A 24,567-nucleotide genomic window follows, 5' to 3' on the forward strand; every position below is an offset into this window, starting at 1 on the left:
GTAACAATGGACGAGAGCCCCTTGGGGCTTCCACAGAGACTCTTTTACACCTGTGAGTCTGATGTTAATGCGGTACTGTTAATGCGGTACTGTTAATGCGGTACTGTTAATGCGGTACTGTTAATGCGGTACCGTTGTCTGGGTTTAATACTCCGGGTACATCATACACCGCGGACACAGCTCATCTGGAGTTCACGTCTCCTTGCATTGCGGGTGTTCTGTGATGTAGTCAGAGCAGATCCTCATCGGGATAAGGTTGCAGACTTAGGAAAGCATTAGTTTTGGGGCTTATTTTTTCTCCAATATTGCCTGAATTGTTGGAAGCCCTTCTCCCCAGCTGCCCTGTAGAACGACATTATTTTATTGTGACATTCTGATTTAAGACAAAGGGAGGAAAATGTATATATACCATTTGTTTGACTGTATTTTTCCTGTTACAAACAAGTGATTTCAGTACTGCCTCCTGGAATTCGCATTGAGAAAAGGGATACATTATCCTATATTTCAACAATTGCGTTTCATAAAATAACTCAATATGTATATCAGTATAAGAAAAAAGGCTTAGGAGAAATTGCAACCCCCGTGTCGTGTCTTCTGATGTATACTGTGGAGGGCACTTAATTTTACCAGGGCAACAGATGAGCTTCAGGCACCAGCATTCTTCACTTGAAGTGAGAAATTGAGTTCCAAGAGTAAATAAAAACAAGATTGGAGGTTTAAATCCTCCGCTAGGCTTTTTGAACTTATATACTCATTAAATGTTTATTGGAGTGGTGGGATTACCAAGGATTTGGGTGGCTTCATCAGCCGGTGTGTGGTTAATCACTAAGTAAAACACTGCGCTGGATAGAGTGTTCTCACGATGCCGCGCTCGGTCCGTCCCACGGAGGCTCGGGCTGAGCCGCGGCCTTCCCGGCGGGGCCTGGCGAGGCACCCGCGGCTTTGGTCTGTGTCCTGGGTGATTCTTCCCTCAGAAAACACCAGTATACATCAACCTGACGCCCTTTGCAGCAGTGTGGTAGTCTGGGTTATTTTAAGGAAATTAACTTGTGTCAGAAGAAGTGTTTTGAACACAGATTACGGGTTAGGATTCTTTTAAAGGAGATAGACGTTGTTCTGTGACATCTTAGTGGTTTTCATTTTCTCGTGTTGGAAAGGCTGGTAATGCAGAGTTGCTTAAGGAAAGTGCTAGCAGAGAAAGAAGTGCCTTGTAAAAATGTTTGGAAATGGGTCAGTTACCCGTGTTTTGCATAGCTCTTATTATGGTTGGTTTTCATTTCCAGTCTTTAGATAGTGAAGATGAACATATATGGTCTCTTTTAGAGCCACTGCTGCCAGGATAGTGCAGTTGTAGGTAGAGAGCTGGAATGAGGTCAGCTGGAGCTGCGCTTCGGAACCTGTGTGTCTGTGTGCGGGACACAGCGGCCGCGCTGCAGCTGGAGCTGCGCTTCGGAACCTGTGTGTCAGTGTGCGGGACACAGCGGCCGCGCTGCAGCTGGAGCTGCGCTTCGGAACCTGTGTGTCTGTGTGCGGGACGCAGCGGCCGCGCTGCAGCTGGAGCTGCGCTTCGGAACCTGTGTGTCTGTGTGCGGGACGCAGCGGCCGCGCTGCAGCTGGAGCTGCGCTTCGGAACCTGTGTGTCTGTGTGCGGGACGCAGCGGCCGCGCTGCAGCTGGAGCTGCGCTTCGGAACCTGTGTGTCTGTGTGCGGGACGCAGCGGCCGCGCTGCAGCTGGAGCTGCGCTTCGGAACCTGTGTGTCTGTGTGCGGGACGCAGCGGCCGCGCTGCAGCTGGAGCTGCGCTTCGGAACCTGTGTGTCTGTGTGCGGGACACAGCGGCCGCGCTGCAGCTGGAGCTGCGCTTCGGAACCTGTGTGTCTGTGTGCGGGACACAGCGGCCGCGCTGCAGCTGGAGCTGCGCTTCGGAACCTGTGTGTCTGTGTGCGGGACGCAGCGGCCGCGCTGCAGCTGGAGCTGCGCTTCGGAACCTGTGTGTCAGTGTGCGGGACGCAGCGGCCGCGCTGCAGCTGGAGCTGCGCTTCGGAACCTGTGTGTCTGTGTGCGGGACGCAGCGGCCGCGCTGCAGCTGGAGCTGCGCTTCGGAACCTGTGTGTCTGTGTGCGGGACGCAGCGGCCGCGCTGCAGCTGGAGCTGCGCTTCGGAACCTGTGTGTCTGTGTGCGGGACACAGCGGCCGCGCTGCAGCTGGAGCTGCGCTTCGGAACCTGTGTGTCTGTGTGCGGGACACAGCGGCCGCGCTGCAGCTGGAGCTGCGCTTCGGAACCTGTGTGTCAGTGTGCGGGACACAGCGGCCGCGCTGCAGCTGGAGCTGCGCTTCGGAACCTGTGTGTCTGTGTGCGGGACACAGCGGCCACACTGCAGCGCTCTCCCCTTACCGACCGGCGTCCTGGGCAGTGGAGCCTCGGTCACCTCTGCAGCTCGGGACGTGCTGTGGTGTTCGCTTCCGAGCCCCACGGTACACACAGCACCAGAAAACATCTTCAATATGAATTGGTTTTAGTTGGGTCAGGAAGAGAAAGAGAGACAGAGGGTTATTAAATGAACAAGTAAGTTCTTTTATGAAATTCGACTTCTGCTTATAATGCCAATTGGAAACTAGCATTTCTGTTAGACTAGTTTATGAGAAACAAGCTTCCTCCTGCTCAAGTAGCTACATTCTCATAGAAATACCTAAACCAGAACCACGGAAGGAATCTCATGGCGGACAACTCTAAACAAGGTGTTTGGGGAGGTTTCTTTGCAACCGAAAGCAGTTTGTGGGTGCCTGTGTTCTGAAACATCAACGGTTCTGTCCTCACTCAGGGCGGTGTTGTTGTGAACACAAGATCCCGGATCTCACTGAGCTATTTTCTTGGATAATACTGAAGTATTTTCTTCTACTGGAGCTTGTTGCCTGTTCGTTTTTATTGGTGGTTGCTACTCTTTTATTACGGGAAGAATCAAGACATCCTCTTTACCTTTGCAGGAGCTCTTATCTTTCTGCTCCTCTCTCAACCCTGCTGTCCACTGGCCTTTAATAAATATGTGAAACATCTCTCTCAGCACAGATTGGCATTGTCACATCAATATCCAGTCCTGCGTGCTCAAAATGAATGATGTTTTTCTTCTCCTTGAATTCTGTCTTTCAGGTTCAATTTAGCGGCAGCACCATCCCTCTCATGTATTGGTGCTTTATTTCTTGGTTGCCTAGAAGAGCGTTCCTCCTGTGATTTGCCGTGTTCAAATAAAAGCTTTGGTGGGTTTTTCTGGTGATAGCAGAATATTCTTTCATACAGGGCATTCCGTAGCATCATTTTTATCTGTCAAACAGAAAACTGCCCCTCATTGTTGTTTCAGCTAATTAACTTCATGCTGAACTTAATACAGAAAAAAAGATTCCCCGAGGATGCAAAGAAAAGATTTTGTCAGAGTGCTCCATAGGAACAACACTGGCCACTCTGCAGCCTCGTCTCGGCAGAGAAATTGGAAGTGTAGACGGCACCTCATGCAGGACAGAGGGGTTCTGACCCCAAACAGGATGCCTCTGCTTTAGTCTTCGTCATCTCGTTCTTCCCCGTGACCGTTATGTTCAAGCACCTTCCCAAGTCCAATGAACGAGGGGTTCTGCAAAATGTAAGTTTGCCGCATAGGTGAAAAAGGCACCCGCTCCAGAGCAGTGTGTAACAGCATGTGGTTATTGACTAGGCAAATATCTAGGCAAGTGGTTCTGCCAGGCCAAAGGTGGAACTGAGCGTGTTCTCACGCGTGCTCCGTCAGCCCCGTGCGGGCCGGGCTGTGGGGCGACGGAGCCGCAGTGCGGGCGAGCTTCCCACGGTGCCTGTGGGGCCCTGGGGGGAGACGTGGCTACTTCACACGTTCCGGTTGAACGTGAATAACCCGAACACCAATGGACGTGGTCTAGATGGTATAGATGGTATAGATGTATCGTTCCAGGTACCTGGGAAGAGCAAATCAGCTGCACTGTGGTAGACGTCAGGACATAAATTCCTGTTAAGTCCGATGTTAGTCACCTCCATTTTCTTTCCAGTGTTGTCTGATGTGTGTTAACCGCTCTGTGCTTTAATTCTTCATTCTGAACTTGTGGATAATTATTGCTTAGAAACTTTTACTACAACATACCAACTTCGTAGTCTTGTCGTGTGCCTACACACCCTTTATTCTGCATCACCTTTCGTACCTGAAGGGCTGGTCCTGGGTATGGGTCTGTTTTCAGGACTCTTTGTACTTAAATAATGAAAGTTTATAGAAATTGTGTGCCACACTCTACATTTCCTTCTCTTTCAGAGCTTATGTTTGGTAGATCTTATTTGAGTTTGGTTTTAATTACTGGATATTCTTTGCATTATGTAAGATACCACTACAAGTTTGACTGATTGAAACAGAGATACAACAGCATAATAGGATCAAATAGTTGAAAGATGAGAGTAGACTAAATCAAGCTTAAAATAAAACATATCTTTACCTGGGAGAGCGTTCAAACAACCTGTCATGGTCTGTATGGATTCTGTGTCACTGTTTCTTCGAGATGAATTATGTTGCTGGAAGGTGTCCAATAGATAATAACGGGGATCTTGATTCGTTAGCCTGCGGGTCTGAAAGAACATTCCTGCCTCTAGCAGACGGCAGATAGTGGATGTTTTTGTCTCGATTGTTAGTTGAACTTGTAAACCTGAGATTCAAAAATAACCGTTCAGGTCTGTGGTTTCGCTGACCCTTATGACTCCCTTGCTGTTCTCATCCCAGTTCATGTTCTGCTGAGGTATCCAAGTTATTCCTGTTAGGAGGAGCTGGCTGACCGGCTTGGCTCTCCCCGACCGGCTGATCGTGTGCAGCCTCAGCCTGGTGAAGACCTGTGCTTCTTTCTGCCCCCGTGCCAGCTTTTCCCTCATTTCTTGTCTTCAGCATCCACGTACTTGGAAAACACATCTCTGGCTGGCTTCAGTTGAAAGTCCACCAGCTCTTCAGCACTTGGAACCTCTTTGGTATCCCTTGCCTTCCTAGGCGCCAGCAAAACTTCTTCCACATCAAATCTTCTTTCTTGGTTAAAATTTTGTGCTAAGGAAACAGCCCCAAGTCGTTATGGTTTTGGGAAACCCAACGCGGAACAGGCTGGTGCTGCATTAGTTGGCTTCTTTGATGAAGTCAAGGCTTTTCAACAGCTTGCTAAGCCTGTTTGATTAGCATTGACTAAAACATTCTCAGCATTACTCATCATAGAATTACAGAATTTACTCTGATTTTTCAAAGCCTTTGGGAAAAAATAATTCAACCCCCTGCTTATAAATACACATTACCATGGGTTAGTGAGGAAAACAACGAAAAACCACAGCCCACACACAAAAACCACCGCACACAAGGCCAGAAAACCCCGCAAAACAACGTCCAAGCCGTGAGCCTTGGCAATCGTGCGTTTTTCCGAGGAGAAAGGCGTCCCCTGGCTTCCGGTGAGATTTCTCAAACCATTCCTCGCGCTGGGTTCCTCTCGCCGCGGCGCTCGAGGGGCCGTCGGACGCAGCGAGCCCTCCGCGTGGGACGGGTTCGGTCTGTGCGCGGGAGAGTTGCCGAAAATCACGTTCACCCGTAAAGCAGCTCAGTGTGAACATCGATTGTGCGTGTGCCTGTTTTGTTTACTAAAATTTGTCCGTAAATCTTTAAGCCTAAAACCGTCCGTATTTTGAAACACGCCGTGGTACGGCGTCTCACATTTAACAGTTTCGTGGGGTCATTTCTTTGGAAGTAAAAGTGTTTCTCAAGAGCCCTTTTTTCTGTCTGCTCCGCTGAAAAGAGGAGAGCAAAGCCATCCGCTTACCACAAAGCAGCGCCACCACAAAGGAAAGATTAAGGGTTTAGAGAGGTCAATGTGGGTTTTTCTCTAACTAAACACTTTCCTAAAGTTTCCTTGTGGAAAAAATAATGAAGTCATCTCAGAGTTTTTAAAGAATTTTTATTTCTTTTTCACCGTCTGCATTTGCTTGTCTTCTCAGCATGGATGTTTAATCTTTCTGGGCTTTGTGAATTGCTCCAAATGAATAAGTGGTGAGCTGTCTCTCTAGGAGCTGGGGGCTTATTCTAAGGCCCTAATCACTGAGTAAACACATCTTTGCCCTCCCTCTCTTACAACTGCTATATAATGGTCGAGATTCTAGCACAGTAACCTGGATATTGCAGGGATCGACGCTTTGAAATGCAGAACGGCTGATCCTCAAAAACAGACAGTGCCTGATCTTCCCCTGCCGCTTTCTTCTTTTTAAATTAAATATCACCACAGCAATGCTGCTTTATTGCTTGATATTGTGCATCAGTGCCCTGGATTTTCAAGTTTCGGTTCAGTCAACATTGTTGGCTGCACTTATATGGATCTCTGCATGTTGGGCTTATTAATGGCCCTTCCTGGCACATGTGTACGTGGTTCTGAAGAACATTTAAATTAAATTAGACAAACATTAATGCAAATTACTAATCCCTTTCCCAAAGCCTAATGTTCAAATGTATTCTTCTTTTTATAAACAGTCATTAAGTTTTATCCAGAGCCTGTATACGAGGTGATAGCCACACAGGTTTGTGACAAAGACAGCTTGTCTCAGAATTGCATCCTGTGTCCTGTTGTATCCATGCACATCGATAAACACCGTGCTCAGAGCGGCTTCTGGTGAAGAGATTTGAAATGACTTTAAATAGTCTGAAAATAGTATCTACCATATTGTCTCAGCACATATGTTCAAGCAGGATTTTAAAATAAGGTAAATAATACATATGGGCATGGGGGAGTGGCAAGCTGTAATTTTCTGAATGGTATTTATAATTCATTGAATAGCAGGCATAGGCCCTTAACTAGCTCATAGCTTCCTTGTATTTTTTCAGTCCGCTTTGTACCTTTACATACACACAGACTCACGTTCCAAAGGGTGGCGTGAGATGGTTGTGGGGACACAGCACAGCCCGATGGTGCTGACAGCGCTACCCAAATATTATTTGGTAGGGTTTCAGAAGAACACAGCACAGGTTATTTTCTTTCAGGAGGCCGCAAGCACCGTCTTCAGCCCCAGTGGTTCTAACGTGTTAACTACGATGTGATACGTCGGTGCTGGCAGCTCCGTGTGGGATCTGATCCGTGTCTCCCGTCTCCTTCATGTGGGTCCCTGACGGTTCCGGTGCTGGGGTGGCCGCCCAGCTGCCCCGCGGCCCCAGCACCGGCTGCACGGGGCCTGGGACGGGTGCTGCCCCGGCCCCCCGTGACCGTGTGCAGGATGACACGGGAGCTGCCCCGGCCCCCCGTGACCGTGTGTGGGACGGGAGCTGCCCCGGCCCCCCGTGACCGTGTGCGGGATGACACGGGAGCTGCCCCGGCCCCCCGTGACCGTGTGCGGGATGACACGGGAGCTGCCCCGGCCCCCCGTGACCGTGTGTGGGACGGGAGCTGCCCCGGCCCCCCGTGACCGTGTGCGGGATGACACGGGAGCTGCCCCGGCCCCCCGTGACCGTGTGCGGGATGACACGGGAGCTGCCCCGGCCCCCCGTGACCGTGTGCGGGATGACACGGGAGCTGCCCCGGCCCCCCGTGACCGTGTGCGGGATGACACGGGAGCTGCCCCGGCCCCCCGTGACCGTGTGTGGGACGGGAGCTGCCCCGGCCCCCCGTGACCGTGTGCGGGACGGGGGCTGCCCTGGCCCCCCCGTGACCGTGTGCGGGACGGGAGCTGCCCCGGCCCCGCGTGACCGTGTGCGGGACGGGGGCTGCCCCGGCACCACTGGTGGCTCCGCTTACCCACTCGGTGTCTTCTTCAACTTGGCTGCAGATGGGGGGACTGGAATACGCGGTCACTTTTTTAAGGTTGCTTACGATCGTGTTTGTTCGGGATCGTAGATGCCGTTCTGCTCTGAGGTGCGTTCCCTGCTCAGGGAGTGGTCCCAAATGTTGTCGTCATCAGACAGTATGACAAAAAAAGTTCACTTTTTAAAGTTGTAAGTAAGGTTTTTGATTTTGCATTCAAATGTTGCTTTTTTCATGTTCTAAGGATGTAATGTATCCAAAATGAAATTGTTAGAAGCATTGAGAAGACTTACAGATTCGGAGGGGTGAACCGACCATGTGCCTTGAAATCTGTTGTTTCTTGGGTGCTCGGCAGGGCCGGTGAACAGCGCCGGGGGCACCGGCGCGCGCGGCAGAGTTTTACACTGCTCAGCCTCTCTGGAGGTTTTCACTGATCTTCCCTCATGTCTTTTCAGAGAAAGCTTCTCGCTATCTACCTCCACCACGATGAAAGTGTGCTGACCAACGTCTTCTGCTCCCAAATGCTCTGTGCTGAATCTATTGTCTCCTACCTGAGTCAGAACTTCATCACCTGGGCGTGGGACATGACGAAGGAGGCAAACAGAGCGAGGTAAGCGCTGCGGACTGGGGCTGGAGCAGCTTTTCTCTCGGGGAAGTTCTGCATCTCGGTGTCGTCTCTGCGCAGCAGCTCTTTGGTGGGTTGCTGTTGATTTGAATTCAAATCCGTGCTCGTTCTTAGCTGACAAATGAAGCTGTACTGGCTGGGGCTCACTGGGACCTGGACGTTCCTTGTTTCCATTACAAAGTGGCTTCTTGCTCCTGTGTAGGGAAAATAGTTGCAGAAATTATTTCCTTTTCTTCTTTTTCGTTTTTTCCCGAGTTTGCTTTGCACAGGGTTCCAGGAACGCGGCCTCGAGGTTTTGCATTGCAGAGGCGTGGTGTTGTGTTCTGGCTGCATTGGGACTGTCTGGGATATTAACTACTGCTGCTAATGGAAATCTCGATAAAAAATAACATTCGTTTGATAAATTAGTATTAAAACCAGACTATACAGAACATGGACGCCTGTAATTCATATGAGCTTTTCTGAACTCCAAGTTTCCTACAGTACGCTCCTTTGGTAGCGTGCAGATATTCTGGTAGGTGTTAATATACTTATTAATAAAAGCTGTTCTGTGGCTTAAGAGGCGATCGTTTTACTGGTGAGTACCAAGATTAAAAAGTCAGTTCCACCTTTACTTATTCTGTGGGTTGCCAACAGGTTTTTCTTATATTAAGTTTTCTCTCTCCTATAGTTATTTATCAGTTAACCATAATCTGTTGAAAATAATGATTTTATGATTGTATTTAGAAATCAGCCCTGTTTGGTTTGCTACCTTGGCCCTTATTTCGACAGCCGTGCTTACAGAGAAGGTACCGCTGGCCAGGGCAGTGTCCTGTGTGTGTTGCTGTAATGAGTGTTATTCCAGCTTCACAAAAGACACAAGTGTCATTTGGTCTGGGATTGGGTTGCCACGTTTTTACACAATTCCATTTATTATGGAATAATTGAAAGTACATATTTATCTTTGTTTCTCTTGTGGCCGGCTAGAGTGGACCATTTCTGCATTCCTGTTCTTAACTATGTCTGTTATAGTTAATATTTGTTTACTGAACGTGGGCATGGAGACCAGCACACCCTCTCTTTCTAACACACTTTTCAAGTGGCACTTGTGTTTCACGGGAATTCCTTGCTTGACCTTTGCGTTTTGCCCTTGGCCAAATAGCAGCCGTGTCCCGGTTTGGGTTATTCTAGGGAAGAGTTAAAGATTGCAGAAAAAAGCAGTGGCGAAAACGGATGAAATTGGTTTTAGGGAAAGAAAAGAGAGAAGAAACATCTCGGTTCTTTCAGGGGACCAAATACAGGGACTGGGAAGCTGCTGAAGTCTTTCGGTATTGCCATTCATGGCAGTACGGAGCCTCCTCCTCTTCTTTTATCCCACGAGTTGGTGTGGAGGAAACACCATTTCTAAGCCATCTGTAGTGGCTGAGTTCAGCCGGCTGCCTGCTGCTCCATTGTTTGCTTTTCTATTTAACGCTCTGGTTTCTTTTATTTTACAATGACAAAAAATTGCAGTGTAGTTTCTTTTGAAAAACTGTGTTTGAGGGGTTTTTTATGACTGACGATCAACAGCCATGTAATTGCTTTGTTGTGTTTTACTAAAGAAATCTATTAAGTAGCACAACTTTGATACACTAGTAATAAGAGTTTGCAGGTTACAGAGACACCTGTGGTGACCAAAGCGACAGAAGCTGCTTATTAGAAAGAGCCCGTACAGCTGTGTCCTATTAACTCCTTATGACACTTCTTAAAACACAAAATAAAGGGCTTGTTTAAGGCTTTATAGCTGTTCTCAATGCACCCAGTCACCGATTGTGCAGTACGATAGGGTTTCTAAGCCTACATTTTTTGCTTTCTGTTAACAACCACAAAGAAACTGTCATATTAACAGTGAGGTCAAAAAATAGTAAGGGCTAAACAAGGCATGCCGGCTCAAATCAGAATAATTTCTCATTTGTGTTTAGTGTCACCTCCTGCTCCTTAAACTGTGATTTCTTCGGAGGGGGCCTAATGCTTCCTTCTCCCTTTGGGCAGTGCCAGTGCACTGTGGGCATTCCCATAAATAAATACCCATGGCTCTGTTTGATTACTGCCCTTCGTTACGTGACACAGCGCCTGGGAGCCTGTTCTGTATCCCCACAAATGCAGTCGCACGTGGCTTGTTGTTTGAATGGTGAGAAGACAGGCGAAGAGAAGGAGCTGCTCCTCGCGTGCTGCCGTGGCCCAAGAGCAACTCGGTTGTGCTGTTACAGCTGAGTTGGTGACAAGGCAGAGAAATCAGGCCCACGTTGTTTACAGCGGTCAGCACGGATGCCTCAGTGCCGGTAGTAAAAGGCAGGTTTTCAGTACTGCATCGCGGCATGGGTGGTTCCAGACACGTGCTTTCTCATGTAAGTCAAAAAATCTTGGTTATTCTGATATGGTTTTTGCTCTTTCCTGTCCTCTTTCTGACATCTATGGACATCAGTCTGTTCCAAAACCAGTTTTAGTAGTAGTTTCCATCCTTCTCATCAATGAAATGGTGGTTCATTCTAAATATTGCAGAACAAAAGAGCCCCCAAGTGCAGTTTTAGTGCGTTTCTGGGCTGGCGCTGAAGCAGGGGTGCGCTCCGAATCCTGCGCTGCTGTCCGCTGGCGCTGTTCAGCCGGGCTCTCTCAGTCTGGGTTCCCAGCAGCCGCTGCAGCGGAGCGAGGAGGGTGGTTCGGGCAGGACTAGGAGCGGAACGCTGTGTGCACGGCCCGGGGCGGCTGTTGCCGGAGCACAGGTGTTATCACATACGTGTGTACAAGCACAGACCTAACTTCTTGTTAGTTCGTTAATATAAATTAATATACTTAACATATTTTTATCCAGGGTATACATAGATAGACCCACATATGCACACATACTCTGTGTTTATACACACAGCATTTATAAACATAGATGGTGAATGATGTGAACGGATTTCCAATGTACGTAGTGTTTGCTGAGCAGAGCGATGCCAAAACCGTAAACCGGTGACCCAGACGCCTGTAGCAGCTTTTTGGCTGTTGATACCGTTGCCCTTGGGCGCCCGCCTATTTCAGGGCGTTGCCAGCTTTTCTCAGCTCTGATGACAGGTACTTGTTAGTTTTAATGTTCAAATGATAGTTTTTCACTCTGCTTAAGCTTAGGAAAGAGTTAATTGACTAAAGCACTTCTCAGCAGCAGGTTGTCTTCACCTGCAATTTCTGTCATCAAGTAATTAGCCATCTTCACGGTTGCTGACCCTTGATAGTAACCTGCCGAACGCTGCATGCCTGGATGCAGACCAGTTGACCACATTATTCCAGCTCCCCAGTCCCATTTGATCCGTCAGCACACACGCTGCAGGTGCGGGGTCCGGCAGAGCCCCGCTCGGGGAGCCCCTTCCTGCCCAGCTCCTCGGGGCTGAGCACAGGTCCTGGGCAAGGTGTTCGCAAGACTGCTGGGCGCTAAATCCTTAACAGGCTTCACAGAACGGTGTGAAAACCCTATCCATTGTAGTTTGCAATATTTTATTTAATTTACTCTAATAGCAATACAGTGCCAGTCGATCCAAACAGGTCAAAAGTCTAATTAATGTTTTAAAAATAAAGGTTCTCGAACGCCAGGCAAGTTTCCATTTTCTGTATGGTTTGTTTTGAGGAAGAAGAGGAAAGAAGGTGAGGAGGGAACCCTTCTGTTCCGTGATTACATCCCACCCGCTCATTTTCTCCTTTTCTCCTTTGCTTTTGATTTTAGTGGCGGTCTTAACAGAATGTCAAGATCAATTTGCAGCATGGTTTAACCCAAGGTTTGCATTCTGCCGGCAGCAATTGTCCTAGCGAACAATGCCGTGTGTTCTTGTAACTTCAGAAGCTTTTAGAAGGCTCATGGCAAGGGCAGCATCTAATGACTTTATTAGTGTAGGGTTTCAAAATGGGCTCAGTAATTGTTCACATCTCTTTGTCATCTAGTCATAATTACTGCGTGGTATTGTGCGGGGTTGCACTTGTGAATAGTTTCCTAATAGCACTGAAATGAAGAAAAAAGGAAAAGGATAAAAGGTGATTGTCTCTTTAGATGGAGAACAAAACAGCCTGTATATGGATGATGGTTAAACTGTTTATTATACACCCAGCAGAAAAGGTAAACTGTCCCTGCTTAAATATTTATAGACTTCAAGGTAATTTCATCTTAGTAGTCTAAAAATGTCCAAATTTGGAAAAGTAAAAACCAGGAGAGAATGCATTTTAATCTGACCGTGATTAGTAACATTTGGGTGTTTCTGTAATATTCAACTATAAATAGACAGCAGTCTCTCTGTTGATGTGATAAGGTTTTCAGTGCATCATTTTATATGGCTATAGCAGTGCTTTAAGGTCATCTGAAAAAAGCCAAAACTATTAAAACCACAGGAATTAACCGATACATTTGTGAGCTTGTGTTTGTAGTCCCCACTATAAAGCTGGATCCTGAAGCAAGTTCTGTCGCGCTGCGCTCGGAGCACAGCACGGCTCGGTGAGCTGGCTGGGCAGGAGAGGTGCGGGGTGGAACCGCAGGGTCCTGCGCGGAGGGCGAAGGCAGCGGAGCACACGGGTCTGCGCGCCCGCTGCGCTGCGCTGCGCTGCCGAGGGGGAAGGAGTCGCTGACGGGTCCGTCCTGATCCGGGCGCCCACGGCTGCACCCGCAGAGTCAAACGTGGGTGCAGCTGGGGCTCCAGAGAACGGAGATGCATCCAGGTCAACAGAGGAGTCATCGAGCGGGCAGAGTCAGACTCGTCGGTACCGAAACGCAGCTGAAAGGCGTGAATGGATCTGGTGCCGCCGGGTGCCCGATGGGGACGCAGCTCTACGGGACTGGGGGTGCCTGTCCCCTCCCCTCCCCTCCCTGCGTGTCACCGTTCTGGCTCTCCGGGGGCCTCGGGGCTGCAAACAGTGGGGTTCAGAGGTTCAGCTGCACCCCCGTCACTCCTGGCCGACGGTCGTCGGGTCCGATCTCGGGTCTGAGGGAGGTTTCTCAGCATTTCTCAGAAAACACAGTTCCAGTACTTGACTGTCTCTGCCGCTGGGCAGTTCACACCGATACTTAACCAGAGTTTCTCTGGCAGCAATCAGTGACAATTAGATCTGGGTCCACTCAGCAGACAATGAGGTTTTGTCTTCCTTTCTGCTGTTGTGTTCTTCGGACTTCACTGGTGCTGCTTTTCCTGGGATTTCCTTGGCCTGAGCAGCCATGGTTCCTTCAGCCCTCCCTCCCAGCTCGTCCTTCTGTCGACGTTTGTAACTGCGGCCCTCGCCTGGTCCCTCTGGCCCGGCTCTCTGACCTTGCTGAATTGCACCTTGCTGGTCAGGACGTTTCTGATTTGTCAGGGTTCACCTGGATGCTTTTACTGACTTCCAGTGCGCTTGTAGCTTCTCCCACTGTACTGACATCTTACAGTAACTCAAGGCACTCTGTACTTGTCTAGGTTATTAATTAATCTGCCTCGCCTTGAATACCCCTTAGCTAAGGGTGTGTTGCCTGCCGTTCCAATGCGACAGGCAGTGACCAGGGCTGGCACCGATGTGCGAGTGCAGCTCGTGTTCTCCGTTTTTAGTACAGCATTTCAGCAGGGGCTCCAGGTATACGATATTTATACTTTTACCAGCTATTTTGTCTGGTGCCCAGTGGTACCTGAAAGGGTGGATTAATGAGTTTCTAGAGGGGCGTGTTTTAGAGTAAACGGGGTTATAAGGTCTTTACGTAATCTGTGTGAAGCTTGTGGGATGAAATCAGACCTTCCGTGTTTTGTGAAGAGTGGGACAACCCACTCATTGAGGCTTTGCTCTTGCATGAAGAAAAAGTGGATAAAGTAATGCTTTTTACATCTGAATCCCTGCATATTGAGCGTGTGGATACTAAAGAGGATCCACATCGCTTGCTTCAGGCTGCTTTGTGCATCTTTAAACCCTGCCTTCTGTCTGTTGCTCGTTCCCCCTTGTGTTTGAGTCAACAGTTGTTTCATGACCCTGCCAATGTGTGTAAGACAGAAACTCTGGATTATGGAGACTATGGACAGCAAGCGTATTGAATATAACATTTAATTACCTCATCTTTTACTTTTAAAAAAAGGTAAATACCAAATACAAAAATGTTCTTTTTACATTAACATTTTAATGAGTCTTATGTTGACTTTGCACAGTGTATTATTATTAAAATAATCAGAAATCTTGCATATTTAATATTCATCGTTTTGTTCATGCTTGAGAAAGACGTTACATTTTTTTCACAGCCATTTCTAAAATTTTGAAGTTGCTTAACGTAAAGTTTGCCTTGGGGAAGTATCTGGGCATAAATAAATCACACTTTTTTTGCTCAAATTTTTGCCGGTTGTGAACTGAACGCTGTTGCAGACTGAAAGGGAACGGATATTTTAGAAGAGGTTACTGGGTTTTGTCTTGCTGCTGCTTTTTGAGCAGGACTTGAAGCTGAGGCGATGCAGTGAAAATCATCTCCAGCACAGCCTTCTGTCCTTTGTGAGCAGCACGGGGACACCGTGCACCAAGAACCATCTCCAGCACAGCCTTCTGTCCTTTGTGAGCAGCACGGGGACACCGTGCACCAAGAACCATCTCCAGCACAGCCTTCTGTCCTTTGTGAGCAGCACGGGGACACCGTGCACCAAGAACCATCTCCAGCACAGCCTTCTGTCCTTTGTGAGCAGCACGGGGACACCGTGCACCAAGAACCATCTCCAGCACAGCCTGAGTCCTTTGTGAGCAGCACGGGGACACCGTGCACCAAGAACCATCTCCAGCACAGCCTGAGTCCTTTGTGAGCAGCACGGGGACACCGTGCACCAAGAACCATCTCCAGCACAGCCTGAGTCCTTTGTGAGCAGCACGGGGACACCGTGCACCAAGAACCATCTCCAGCACAGCCTTCTGTCCTTTGTGAGCAGCACGGGGACACCGTGCACCAAGAACCATCTCCAGCACAGCCTGAGTCCTTTGTGAGCAGCACGGAGACACCGTGCACCAAGAACCATCTCCAGCACAGCCTGAGTCCTTTGTGAGCAGCACGGGGACACCGCGCACCAAGAACCATCTCCAGCACAGCCTGAGTCCTTTGTGAGCAGCACGGAGACACCGTGCACCAAGAACCATCTCCAGCACAGCCTGAGTCCTTTGTGAGCAGCACGGGGACACCGCGCACCAAGAACCATCTCCAGCACAGCCTGAGTCCTTTGTGAGCAGCACGGGGACACCGCGCACCAAGAACCGTCTCCAGCGCAGCACAGGGACACCGCGCACCAAGAACCATCTCCAGCACAGCCTTCTGTCCTTTGTGAGCAGCACGGGGACACCGTGCACCAAGAACCATCTCCAGCACAGCCTGAGTCCTTTGTGAGCAGCACGGGGACACCGTGCACCAAGAACCATCTCCAGCACAGCCTTCTGTCCTTTGTGAGCAGCACGGGGACACCGTGCACCAAGAACCATCTCCAGCACAGCCTGAGTCCTTTGTGAGCAGCACGGGGACACCGTGCACCAAGAACCATCTCCAGCACAGCCTGAGTCCTTTGTGAGCAGCACGGGGACACCGTGCACCAAGAACCATCTCCAGCACAGCCTTCTGTCCTTTGTGAGCAGCACGGGGACACCGTGCACCAAGAACCATCTCCAGCACAGCCTGAGTCCTTTGTGAGCAGCACGGGGACACCGTGCACCAAGAACCATCTCCAGCACAGCCTGAGTCCTTTGTGAGCAGCACGGGGACACCGTGCACCAAGAACCATCTCCAGCACAGCCTTCTGTCCTTTGTGAGCAGCACGGGGACACCGTGCACCAAGAACCATCTCCAGCACAGCCTGAGTCCTTTGTGAGCAGCACGGAGACACCGCGCACCAAGAACCATCTCCAGCGCAGCACGGGGACACCGCGCACCAAGAACCGTCTCCAGCGCAGCACAGGGACACCGCGCACCAAGAGCCTCGTGGCAGAAAGATCTCCAGATTTTTCCCACCAGTGCGTGAAATCAAAAGGGACTACAGGAATATTTATATGAATAAGACTGTAACAGATAATCAGATCTCTGTTATTTATGTTGGTATGGAAAAAAGGGAAAAATTGATCTGAAATCCTAAGAAGTTTTTTATATTTATTTAGTAACGGCTGGTTTAATTGCTATTGAGTCACGAAAGAAGTGCAGAAATGATGCTGCCTGCTGAAACTATTACTTTTCTTGATAAACTTTATTCTTGTAACTTTCGAAAAAATTTTCAAGGATTTTTCCTTCCTAGAACGCTTTTTTACCTTTCTCATTCTTCTCCCTCCTTGCGTATTTCTGAGGTTTTAGAAACGAAAGGACTCGCAGGGCGTCGTTTGCCCTCCCTCTCTGGCAGCGCTGCGCTGCTCCCCGCTGTGGCTGTGCCCGCAGCGCCCAGCGGTCCCGCGGCACGGCCGCTCTGCCACGCTCTCCACGGGCAGCTCTCGGGTGCCGCCGGGCGACCCGCGCACTCCGGCGTGCATGGAAGCAGAGAGTCCCTCGTTAGCGGTGCACAGCGTAGGATGCGGCTTAACGCACCAAATTGTCTTGGTCCTACTCACATTCTCCTGACAGTAAATATTAGCACAGAGGAGGTTTTTTTTTCCCAGATATGTATTTGGAAGAAAGCAAAAGGGTCTGTAAATACAGCATCAGTAAAGGCAGAAAGGGGAAAAAATGCAAAATTATTGAAGTAGTTGTGGAATCCATTGAAAGGCATGAGAAACCGAGTGGGGATTGTGAATGAGAGTTCAGCTCCTACCCGCGGTGCAGTGTGGAGAGACGGGGTGTGCTGCGTCCCCGCTGGGTGAGGAGCTGGGCGCTGCGGCGCTGCGCGCTCGTCCTGCGTGCCATCCCTGGGCTGCCTTCGCACCTCGGCTGGCTTTACTGCGCTTTGGTTCAGCGGACTCGTGCTGTCTCACTGGGTTCCAGAGTGGGGGATCTGCTTTGATGGACCGCGCTGGCGGAAGAGTTTGTGGGCATTCGCTCTGCTCCAGAGACGGCGTTGACAACCACAAACGTCCTCACCGCAGCTGCAGTGCCGTCACGTGCCAGGAAAGCTGCAAGTGCTGGGAAGAAGAGTGGTGGTTTTCATTCCTCCTCAAGAAAGACAAAGGCAGCGGTGGCAAATCCATGGCGTCCGGGTCGGAATCAGCACGAGGTGCCCTTGTAACTGGTGCGTGAGCGCGGTGGCTGCTCTGGCTGGGAAGGGGGAGCAGGTGGATGGCGCCCGTGGCTTTAGGAGGCGGCCCCAGGGGAAAAAAAACAACCAACCAACGAAAAACAAACAAACAAACAAAAACCAAACAAAACCAACAAGAACAACAAACCAAACCCCAACAGCATGATGGGAGCTGTTGGTATCTGTTCTGCTGTTGCTCAACAGGAACGTGTGTCGCCGCACAACAGCCCGGCACATCTTCTGAAGCCAGGGAGCTGACACCTGTCCCCAGCCCTGGCTGTAGGGACCCCGAGCTGTCACCGTTGGGCTCTGTGTTGGCGGCCAGAAGCTCCATGTATGAAAATTCATCTCCTAGAAAACAATTATGTGAGAGATCTTTTAACGTACTGAAATACCTACTTCATTGAGAATTCTCTGCAATCAAAATCCGTATCTACGAGAACGGATCTTGAGACTGAGTTACGGGTTGGCTAAATACAGAACTGATTAACAGCCAAAACATAGAGCAAAGGCAGACCTTGAACTCACATAAGCGATTTTGCTGTGGAAGATCAGTGTTGACTTCTGAGAAGCCAGGGTTTCGCCTATGTATTCCCCCTCAAAAAGTGAACATCAAAAACAGTATTTAGCTGTAGAGTTTCTATGTCCAGACCCTCTGGACACTTTCTCTTAGATGGTATTTCTCTACGTGGCTGTTTCCAAATAGCAGCCTCTACTTGGCGTGTTTGACGTTGTCTTTTTGTGTGATAGTTCTGAACCGCAAGAGACAAGGAAAGGTGTCTGCCAGCACCATTTCTGGCTTTGAAATACTCTCTTTGAAATAGCCGTGCGTTGCCTTCATCCAGCTATGGCCGTAGTTATCCTACACATGGACTCTGAGGAGGGTTTTTATGCTCCTGGTGCCTCGAACAAGCCCAGTGTTGTACTCATCAGATCATCAATTTTTGGCCATTTCATTACTGGTTAAAAAAATTGCAATTTTGAATCTTTTCAGTATCTTTGAGAGGAAATTACTTGGAGCACTTGACATTTCAACGCGGTTTGTCTTTCCAGGTACATTTGGCTTCTGATGCAAGTGACGACAGGATTGCTCTCCAGCCAGAGCATACATTTCAGAGCAGTTGTTACCTAAAATATTATCACAAGGCATAAGAAAACACACGATTTAAGTTGCCTTTCATGGACATAATTAAGAATTAATAAGCCTGTACCAGTGGCTAGTCCTCAGAATTTCCACTGTTTTGCCTTTTGTGACCCGTGTTATTAAAAGTCCATTATTTTTACAGACTTTATTAAATTGGATCTTATTAAAGCATTCTATATTTGCATTTGGTCTTTCATAATTCATTATTATTATGACATTTACTTTTTACCATCAGATCTGAAAACATATCATAAGCTACCCTTTTCTCTTGAAAGAAATGCTAATTTCAAACAGTCCTCTAATGGAAGAGAAAAGCTTTATCAGTTTTTTCATTTATTCGGGATCGTGTTGAGAATACTAATGCTGGACTTGCGTATGCTAATATCCAGAGCTTTTTGGTCCAAAGCCTGGAACCGCCGCTTGCAGCCCGCGCTGCCGGGGGGCGCTGGCGGGCCCGGCTGCGAGGGGCCGCGCCACCCCCAGCGCCCCGGCTCCGGCTCCGGCTCCCGCACAGTGACTTGGGCTGTCCTTGCTAAGTCGCGCTTTCGTGTGAATGATGCCATTCTGATGGTGAGCAGGTGATGGCTCTGCCCAGTTTCTCTTTAGAAGTTTTTAGCAGTTGATTTAGCAGGATTATTTAGGGGGGTAGTTTTGAATGACAACCTGCAGCGTAGCGTGGCAGGAATTGAAATTCTTCATCCAAGACATCGCCGTCTCAAGCAGTTATGAATTGTCTTAATTCAGGCAATCCGGAATCTGTCATGTTTGTAAATACTCTCATAATTGAATCATAAGAAGGGAGAACGAGCTCTAGAATGTCATGCGGAAGCCCAGGTGCTAAACAGTACCTAACACACAGTTAAACGACTGAATTTAACCTCATTTTTAGCCTCCCTCCAGAGCAGCTCTCCAGCGCTAACGTGTCACCCCTCTTCCCCCGGACAGGTTCCTGACCATGTGCACCAGGCACTTCGGGAGCGTGGTAGCGCAAACAATCCGAACTCAGAAGACAGACCAGTTTCCACTTTTCCTTATCATTATGGGAAAACGATCATCTAACGAAGTACTGAATGTAATCCAAGGTACAGTTCTCAATTTATAGTAAACGTAGTTCCTGTGTGAGTATTGAAACTGTCAGAAGACATCTTTGGTGACCGTTTCTTTTTTAAGATGTTCAGAATATGAATTTCTTCCATGACAGAAACTTTGTTGCCATGATATCGATAGCCGCTATTCATAAATGCCTTAATTACCATAGTATTAGAGATTGAAGTTGCCATGACTATCGTAGAATCATAATTTAAGTTTTCAGGTTTTTTAGAGTAGAAGCCAAATCTGAATAGGGAGCTACACTTAGTTTTACAGGTTTATAGCCATGCAAATTGCTGATTTCCAAAGGATTTTGACTGCGCGTTTTGTGTAGTGCTGGAATCCACTTAGTTCTGCGTCTGTGGCTCCTGTTGCACGTAGTGTGTTAATATTGCCTGTTGTGTGTTAATATTGCCTGTTGCACGTAGTGTGTTAATATTGCCTGTTGTGTGTTAATATTGCCTGTTGCACGTAGTGTGTTAATATTGCCTGTTGTGTGTTAATATTGCCTGTTGCACGTAGTGTGTTAATATTGCCTGTTGTGTGTTAATATTGCCTGTTATGCGTAGTGTGTTAATATTGCCTGTTGTGTGTTAATATTGCCTGTTGCACGTAGTGTGTTAATATTGCCTGTTGTGTGTTAATATTGCCTGTTGCACGTTGTGTGTTAATATTGCCTGTTGCACGTTGTGTGTTAATATTGCCTGTTGTGTGTTAATATTGCCTGTTGTGTGTTAATATTGCCTGTTGCACGTAGTGTGTTAATATTGCCTGTTGTGTGTTAATATTGCCTGTTGCACGTTGTGTGTTAATATTGCCTGTTGCACGTAGTGTGTTAATATTGCCTGTTGTGTGTTAATATTGCCTGTTGCACGTAGTGTGTTAATATTGCCTGTTGCACGTAGTGTGTTAATATTGCCTGTTGTGTGTTAATTTTGCCTGTTGCACGTAGTGTGTTAATATTGCCTGTTGTGTGTTAATTTTGCCTGTTGCATGTAGTGTGTTAATATTGCCTGTTGTGTGTTAATTTTGCCTGTTGCACGTTGTGTGTTAATATTGCCTGTTGTGTGTTAATTTTGCCTGTTGCACGTTGTGTGTTAATATTGCCTGTTGTGTGTTAATTTTGCCTGTTGCGCGTAGTGTGTTAATATTGCCTGTTGTGTGTTAATATTGCCTGTTGCACGTTGTGTGTTAATATTGCCTGTTGTGTGTTAATTTTGCCTGTTGCGCGTAGTGTGTTAATATTGCCTGTTGTGTGTTAATTTTGCCTGTTGCACGTAGTGTGTTAATATTGCCTGTTGTGTGTTAATTTTGCCTGTTGCACGTTGTGTGTTAATATTGCCTGTTGTGTGTTAATTTTGCCTGTTGCGCGTAGCGTGTTAATATTGCCTGTTGTGTGTTAATTTTGCCTGTTGCGCGTAGTGTGCTGGTATTTGAACCTGAGCTGCATTTTCAGACCTGCCGTGTGAGACCCAGACTGGATCAGGTGTAAGCTGCGGACAGGGTCTCGCCTCAGCGAAGCCCCGTGGCCCAGCGCGCCGTCCGTGCCCTCGCCGCCTGCAGCGGGACGGCTCAGCGGGCGGCGCTGCCCTTGGCCGCGTCCCCAGGAGCCAACCGCTCGGACTGACCCGCAGCCGGGAGCCGCTGCCTCTCACTTTGCTTCCTCCACAAATGCCTTCGTGACACTGTCCTCATTTGTTTATTGCTTCTGTCTAGCAATCTTGATTCGAATCTCCGTATTTTCCTGAGGAGATCCAGCCTCAGGAAGCAGTGCCTTTTGCAGACAGCATTGATGTTTCTTTCTGCGTATGGATTAATTATTTTCCTGAGGAATCTGCAGTGCTTCTCCCTGTGGCCAAAATGCGAATTTTGCGTGGATTTTGTCTCCTTAGTGCAAGGTGCAGCTCAACGCTGATTTATGGAACTTCTGTGACTTAGGAAACTCACCTCATACAAGTGACCTTACAGGTGGATCCGTTGGTTTTGTAGCTGCAGCGGGGTCCAGCACGTGTGTAACTGAGGCACCTGTGCTATCCCCCTGCAGTCAGCGCTGCTGCCTGGCTCAGATTCCTTTACCGTGTTAGCACCTTGGTGACCCGAAGTCATCATCTAGCTTTGTATTACAAAGTAATCCAAATTATTTCATCACATTCATTAAGGTGCAGGGAGCAATGGGCTCTGAGGGCCGGTGACACCGCGTGTTGGCAGAGGAGATGCAGCAACAGGGAAACTATCATCCCCCTGGCGATGTTGAAATGCAGACTGTCTGAAGTTTGCTTTCGATTTCTGGTTTTTCCTGGGGCTGGAAATTGTGGGGACAGTTTTGTTTTCTTTAGTGGTGCTGTGGCTCCTGGTTAGTTGACTGCTTTTACAGATGTGTCCAGCATCGCCAGTATGAATGTGGCTCTTGCTGGAGCTGTTCTGCGGGGCCTGGGGGCTGGTTAGGCTGGCAGATGTTGAGTTTAGAGTCTTTGGCCATGTCTCATGGTCAACGTTTTATCAGAGGCACATACACTCTAGACAATATCTTATACTATTGGAAATTCTCCTGCTAGTTACACCTGGATAAAGATGCATGTGCACACGTGCATTCAATCACTGTATTTTGTTTTTTCCATTTTTTAAACCAATCCTCTTGGATGCTGGTGCCAGCATCCTGGCTTTTGTTCGGGACCTAAGCAATTGCTTCAGTCTCCCTCATTATACTTGGGAGTTCTGCAGCTGTAAAGTCAGTGTCATGTCAGGCAACCCCAGATACAGGTTTATAAGCCTTTCCTCTACCATCAGTGACTACAGGAAAAAATTGAGGTAATCCATGCAAGAACAAAAGCATTTGTTCAGATTTGATCTGCCTAAAGCTTCAGCCTATGATCAACATTTGTTTGTAAAAATAATACTGAATTTTCAATACAAAGGCAAACTGAAAGCATTCTCTGGACATACTTGTATTTTTTACTGTCTTCTTTTTTTAAACTCTGCCTGTTTCTTACAGATTAATTCTAAACTGACTTCTTTGCTGTTTAACAACTTCGGTGATGTGGAGTTGAGCTGTCTTCCTGTGTTGCTAGGTAACACGACGGTGGATGAGCTGATGATGCGGCTGATGGCGGCGATGGAGATCTTCAGCGCCCAGCAGCAGGAGGACATCAAGGACGAGGTGAGCCCCGAGCGGTTCTGCAGGCACCCCCGCCATGCAGAATCCACCGGGTGCTGCTTCAGCCACTGCAGCTGGCTGTGATGTGTTTCAGTGGCTTTCCTGTCAGCAGAGATCAAACATGTTAAGTCTCCTTTGTATATTTATTCGGGTCTCTCAAAAAAACTCCTCCTTATCGGTTTACTGTCATTTTCAGTTTGTTTCCTGTTTGTGATTATTAGTCAGAGTAACTGTTTACGTTTGCAGTGATACTATAGAACTTAAGCTCGTACAAGGAAACAAGCAGCACATTTCTTTCCCAATGACCAGTTTCAGTCGTAGGTAGAAAACAGAATTAGGGTGATACCTCTTAACTGGGGGTTGAAAGGCAGTGTTAGCCAGAGTGATGGCCGTCCCGAATCGCCGTTCCGAACACCGCAGAACGGGTACGTGATGGCCAGGGGTGCAGTCGTGTACAGGTAGACACAGCGAGCGATGCAGCTGAAAGATGTTTATCTGTTACTCTGCAAATTGAGAGTGACATTTTGAAGCAATGAAGTACTTAGTGAGGAATTTATAATAATAGGCGTGTTGCCATTCAAGATTATTCTTATCCTGTTGCATAGACATTGATTGACAATAATTCACTAAACACATTCTTCACATTTAGATCTTGTATCTCATTAGTACGAGATTTACTGATTATGGTTATAATAACATGCAGGCACGGTATCTGCACAATATCTCTAGTTCATTTTTCTTCTTTATTTATGCTACCTGTAATTCATTGGTAAAGAAATTGACTTTAATTTTGTTAATACTGAACACAAATTCTAATATGAGGATTACAACAAAAATACGAGGCACAATATAATTGAATTTTTAATTGCATTTAAGAGGAATATGTTGGTATGGGAGGAGGGTTTAATGCTCTAATAAGAAGGTAAAATTCACATCACAGATGAGTTCCAAGAAGGGTTTAGAACTGGAAACTATAAAAGCTGATAGAAAGGAAGGAAACAGAAGGGAGTAAAAGCATATAAAGACAGGGAGGTAAGAGCAGATAAGCGATAGGAGAAGGAGCTAGAAAGCGATAGGAGCGGAATGGAGAACAGGAGAGCAGAACCGTCATCCGGAGCGGGGGGATCAGCGTTCAGGAGAGGAGAGGCTGGCGGTCGGGTGGGAGAGCCCTGGGGGCAAAACCGGGTGAGTGTGCAGCTGAGAGAAGTCCGGGTGTGAGGGGGACGGAGCGTGAAGGCAGAGGAGGCTCGCTGGCCTCGGCCGCGGGTGGCGCTGCTGGTCCCTCCCCGCTGGCCGAGGGCACCGAGGGCCCGTGGCGCGTGTCCCCCGCGGTGACGCGGGCGTCCGCTGCCTTCTCACCCTGTGTGCAGGGAGAGCGGAGACTGGTTTTCACACGTTCCTCTCAAATCTGCTTTTGCCCAAGTCTTCTGTAGCCTTTTCTGACATTTCCTTTGCTTTTGTGTCACTGGGAGCACCAGTGGCGTTTCTGCCCCAGCGGGAGTTTTCTCTAACACACTTTGACATTCAGAAAACTAATGGAAGATTTCATGAAGTTTGGAGGCAGAGTTCCAGATGCTATGGGTTCTACACACAACCAG

The 24,567-nt window shown here is 48.1% G+C and overlaps 1 protein-coding gene across 2 annotated transcripts in view; it reads left to right on the forward strand.

Annotated features, from left to right (window-relative positions):
• The window catches only part of FAF1 (Fas associated factor 1), a 155,555-nt gene that overhangs the window by 103,226 nt on the left and 27,762 nt on the right, over positions 1 to 24,567 (forward strand). For both annotated transcript variants that reach the window (XM_071809880.1, XM_065842071.2), the window contains 3 exons: positions 8,246 to 8,400; positions 19,672 to 19,808; positions 22,884 to 22,972. In XM_071809880.1, the coding sequence (XP_071665981.1) occupies positions 8,246 to 8,400; positions 19,672 to 19,808; positions 22,884 to 22,972 (381 nt within the window). The remainder of the gene's footprint in view (positions 1 to 8,245; positions 8,401 to 19,671; positions 19,809 to 22,883; positions 22,973 to 24,567) is intronic.

Source organism: Patagioenas fasciata, chromosome 6, assembly GCF_037038585.1.
Source record: "Patagioenas fasciata isolate bPatFas1 chromosome 6, bPatFas1.hap1, whole genome shotgun sequence".
NCBI classification, from domain to species: domain Eukaryota; kingdom Metazoa; phylum Chordata; class Aves; order Columbiformes; family Columbidae; genus Patagioenas; species Patagioenas fasciata.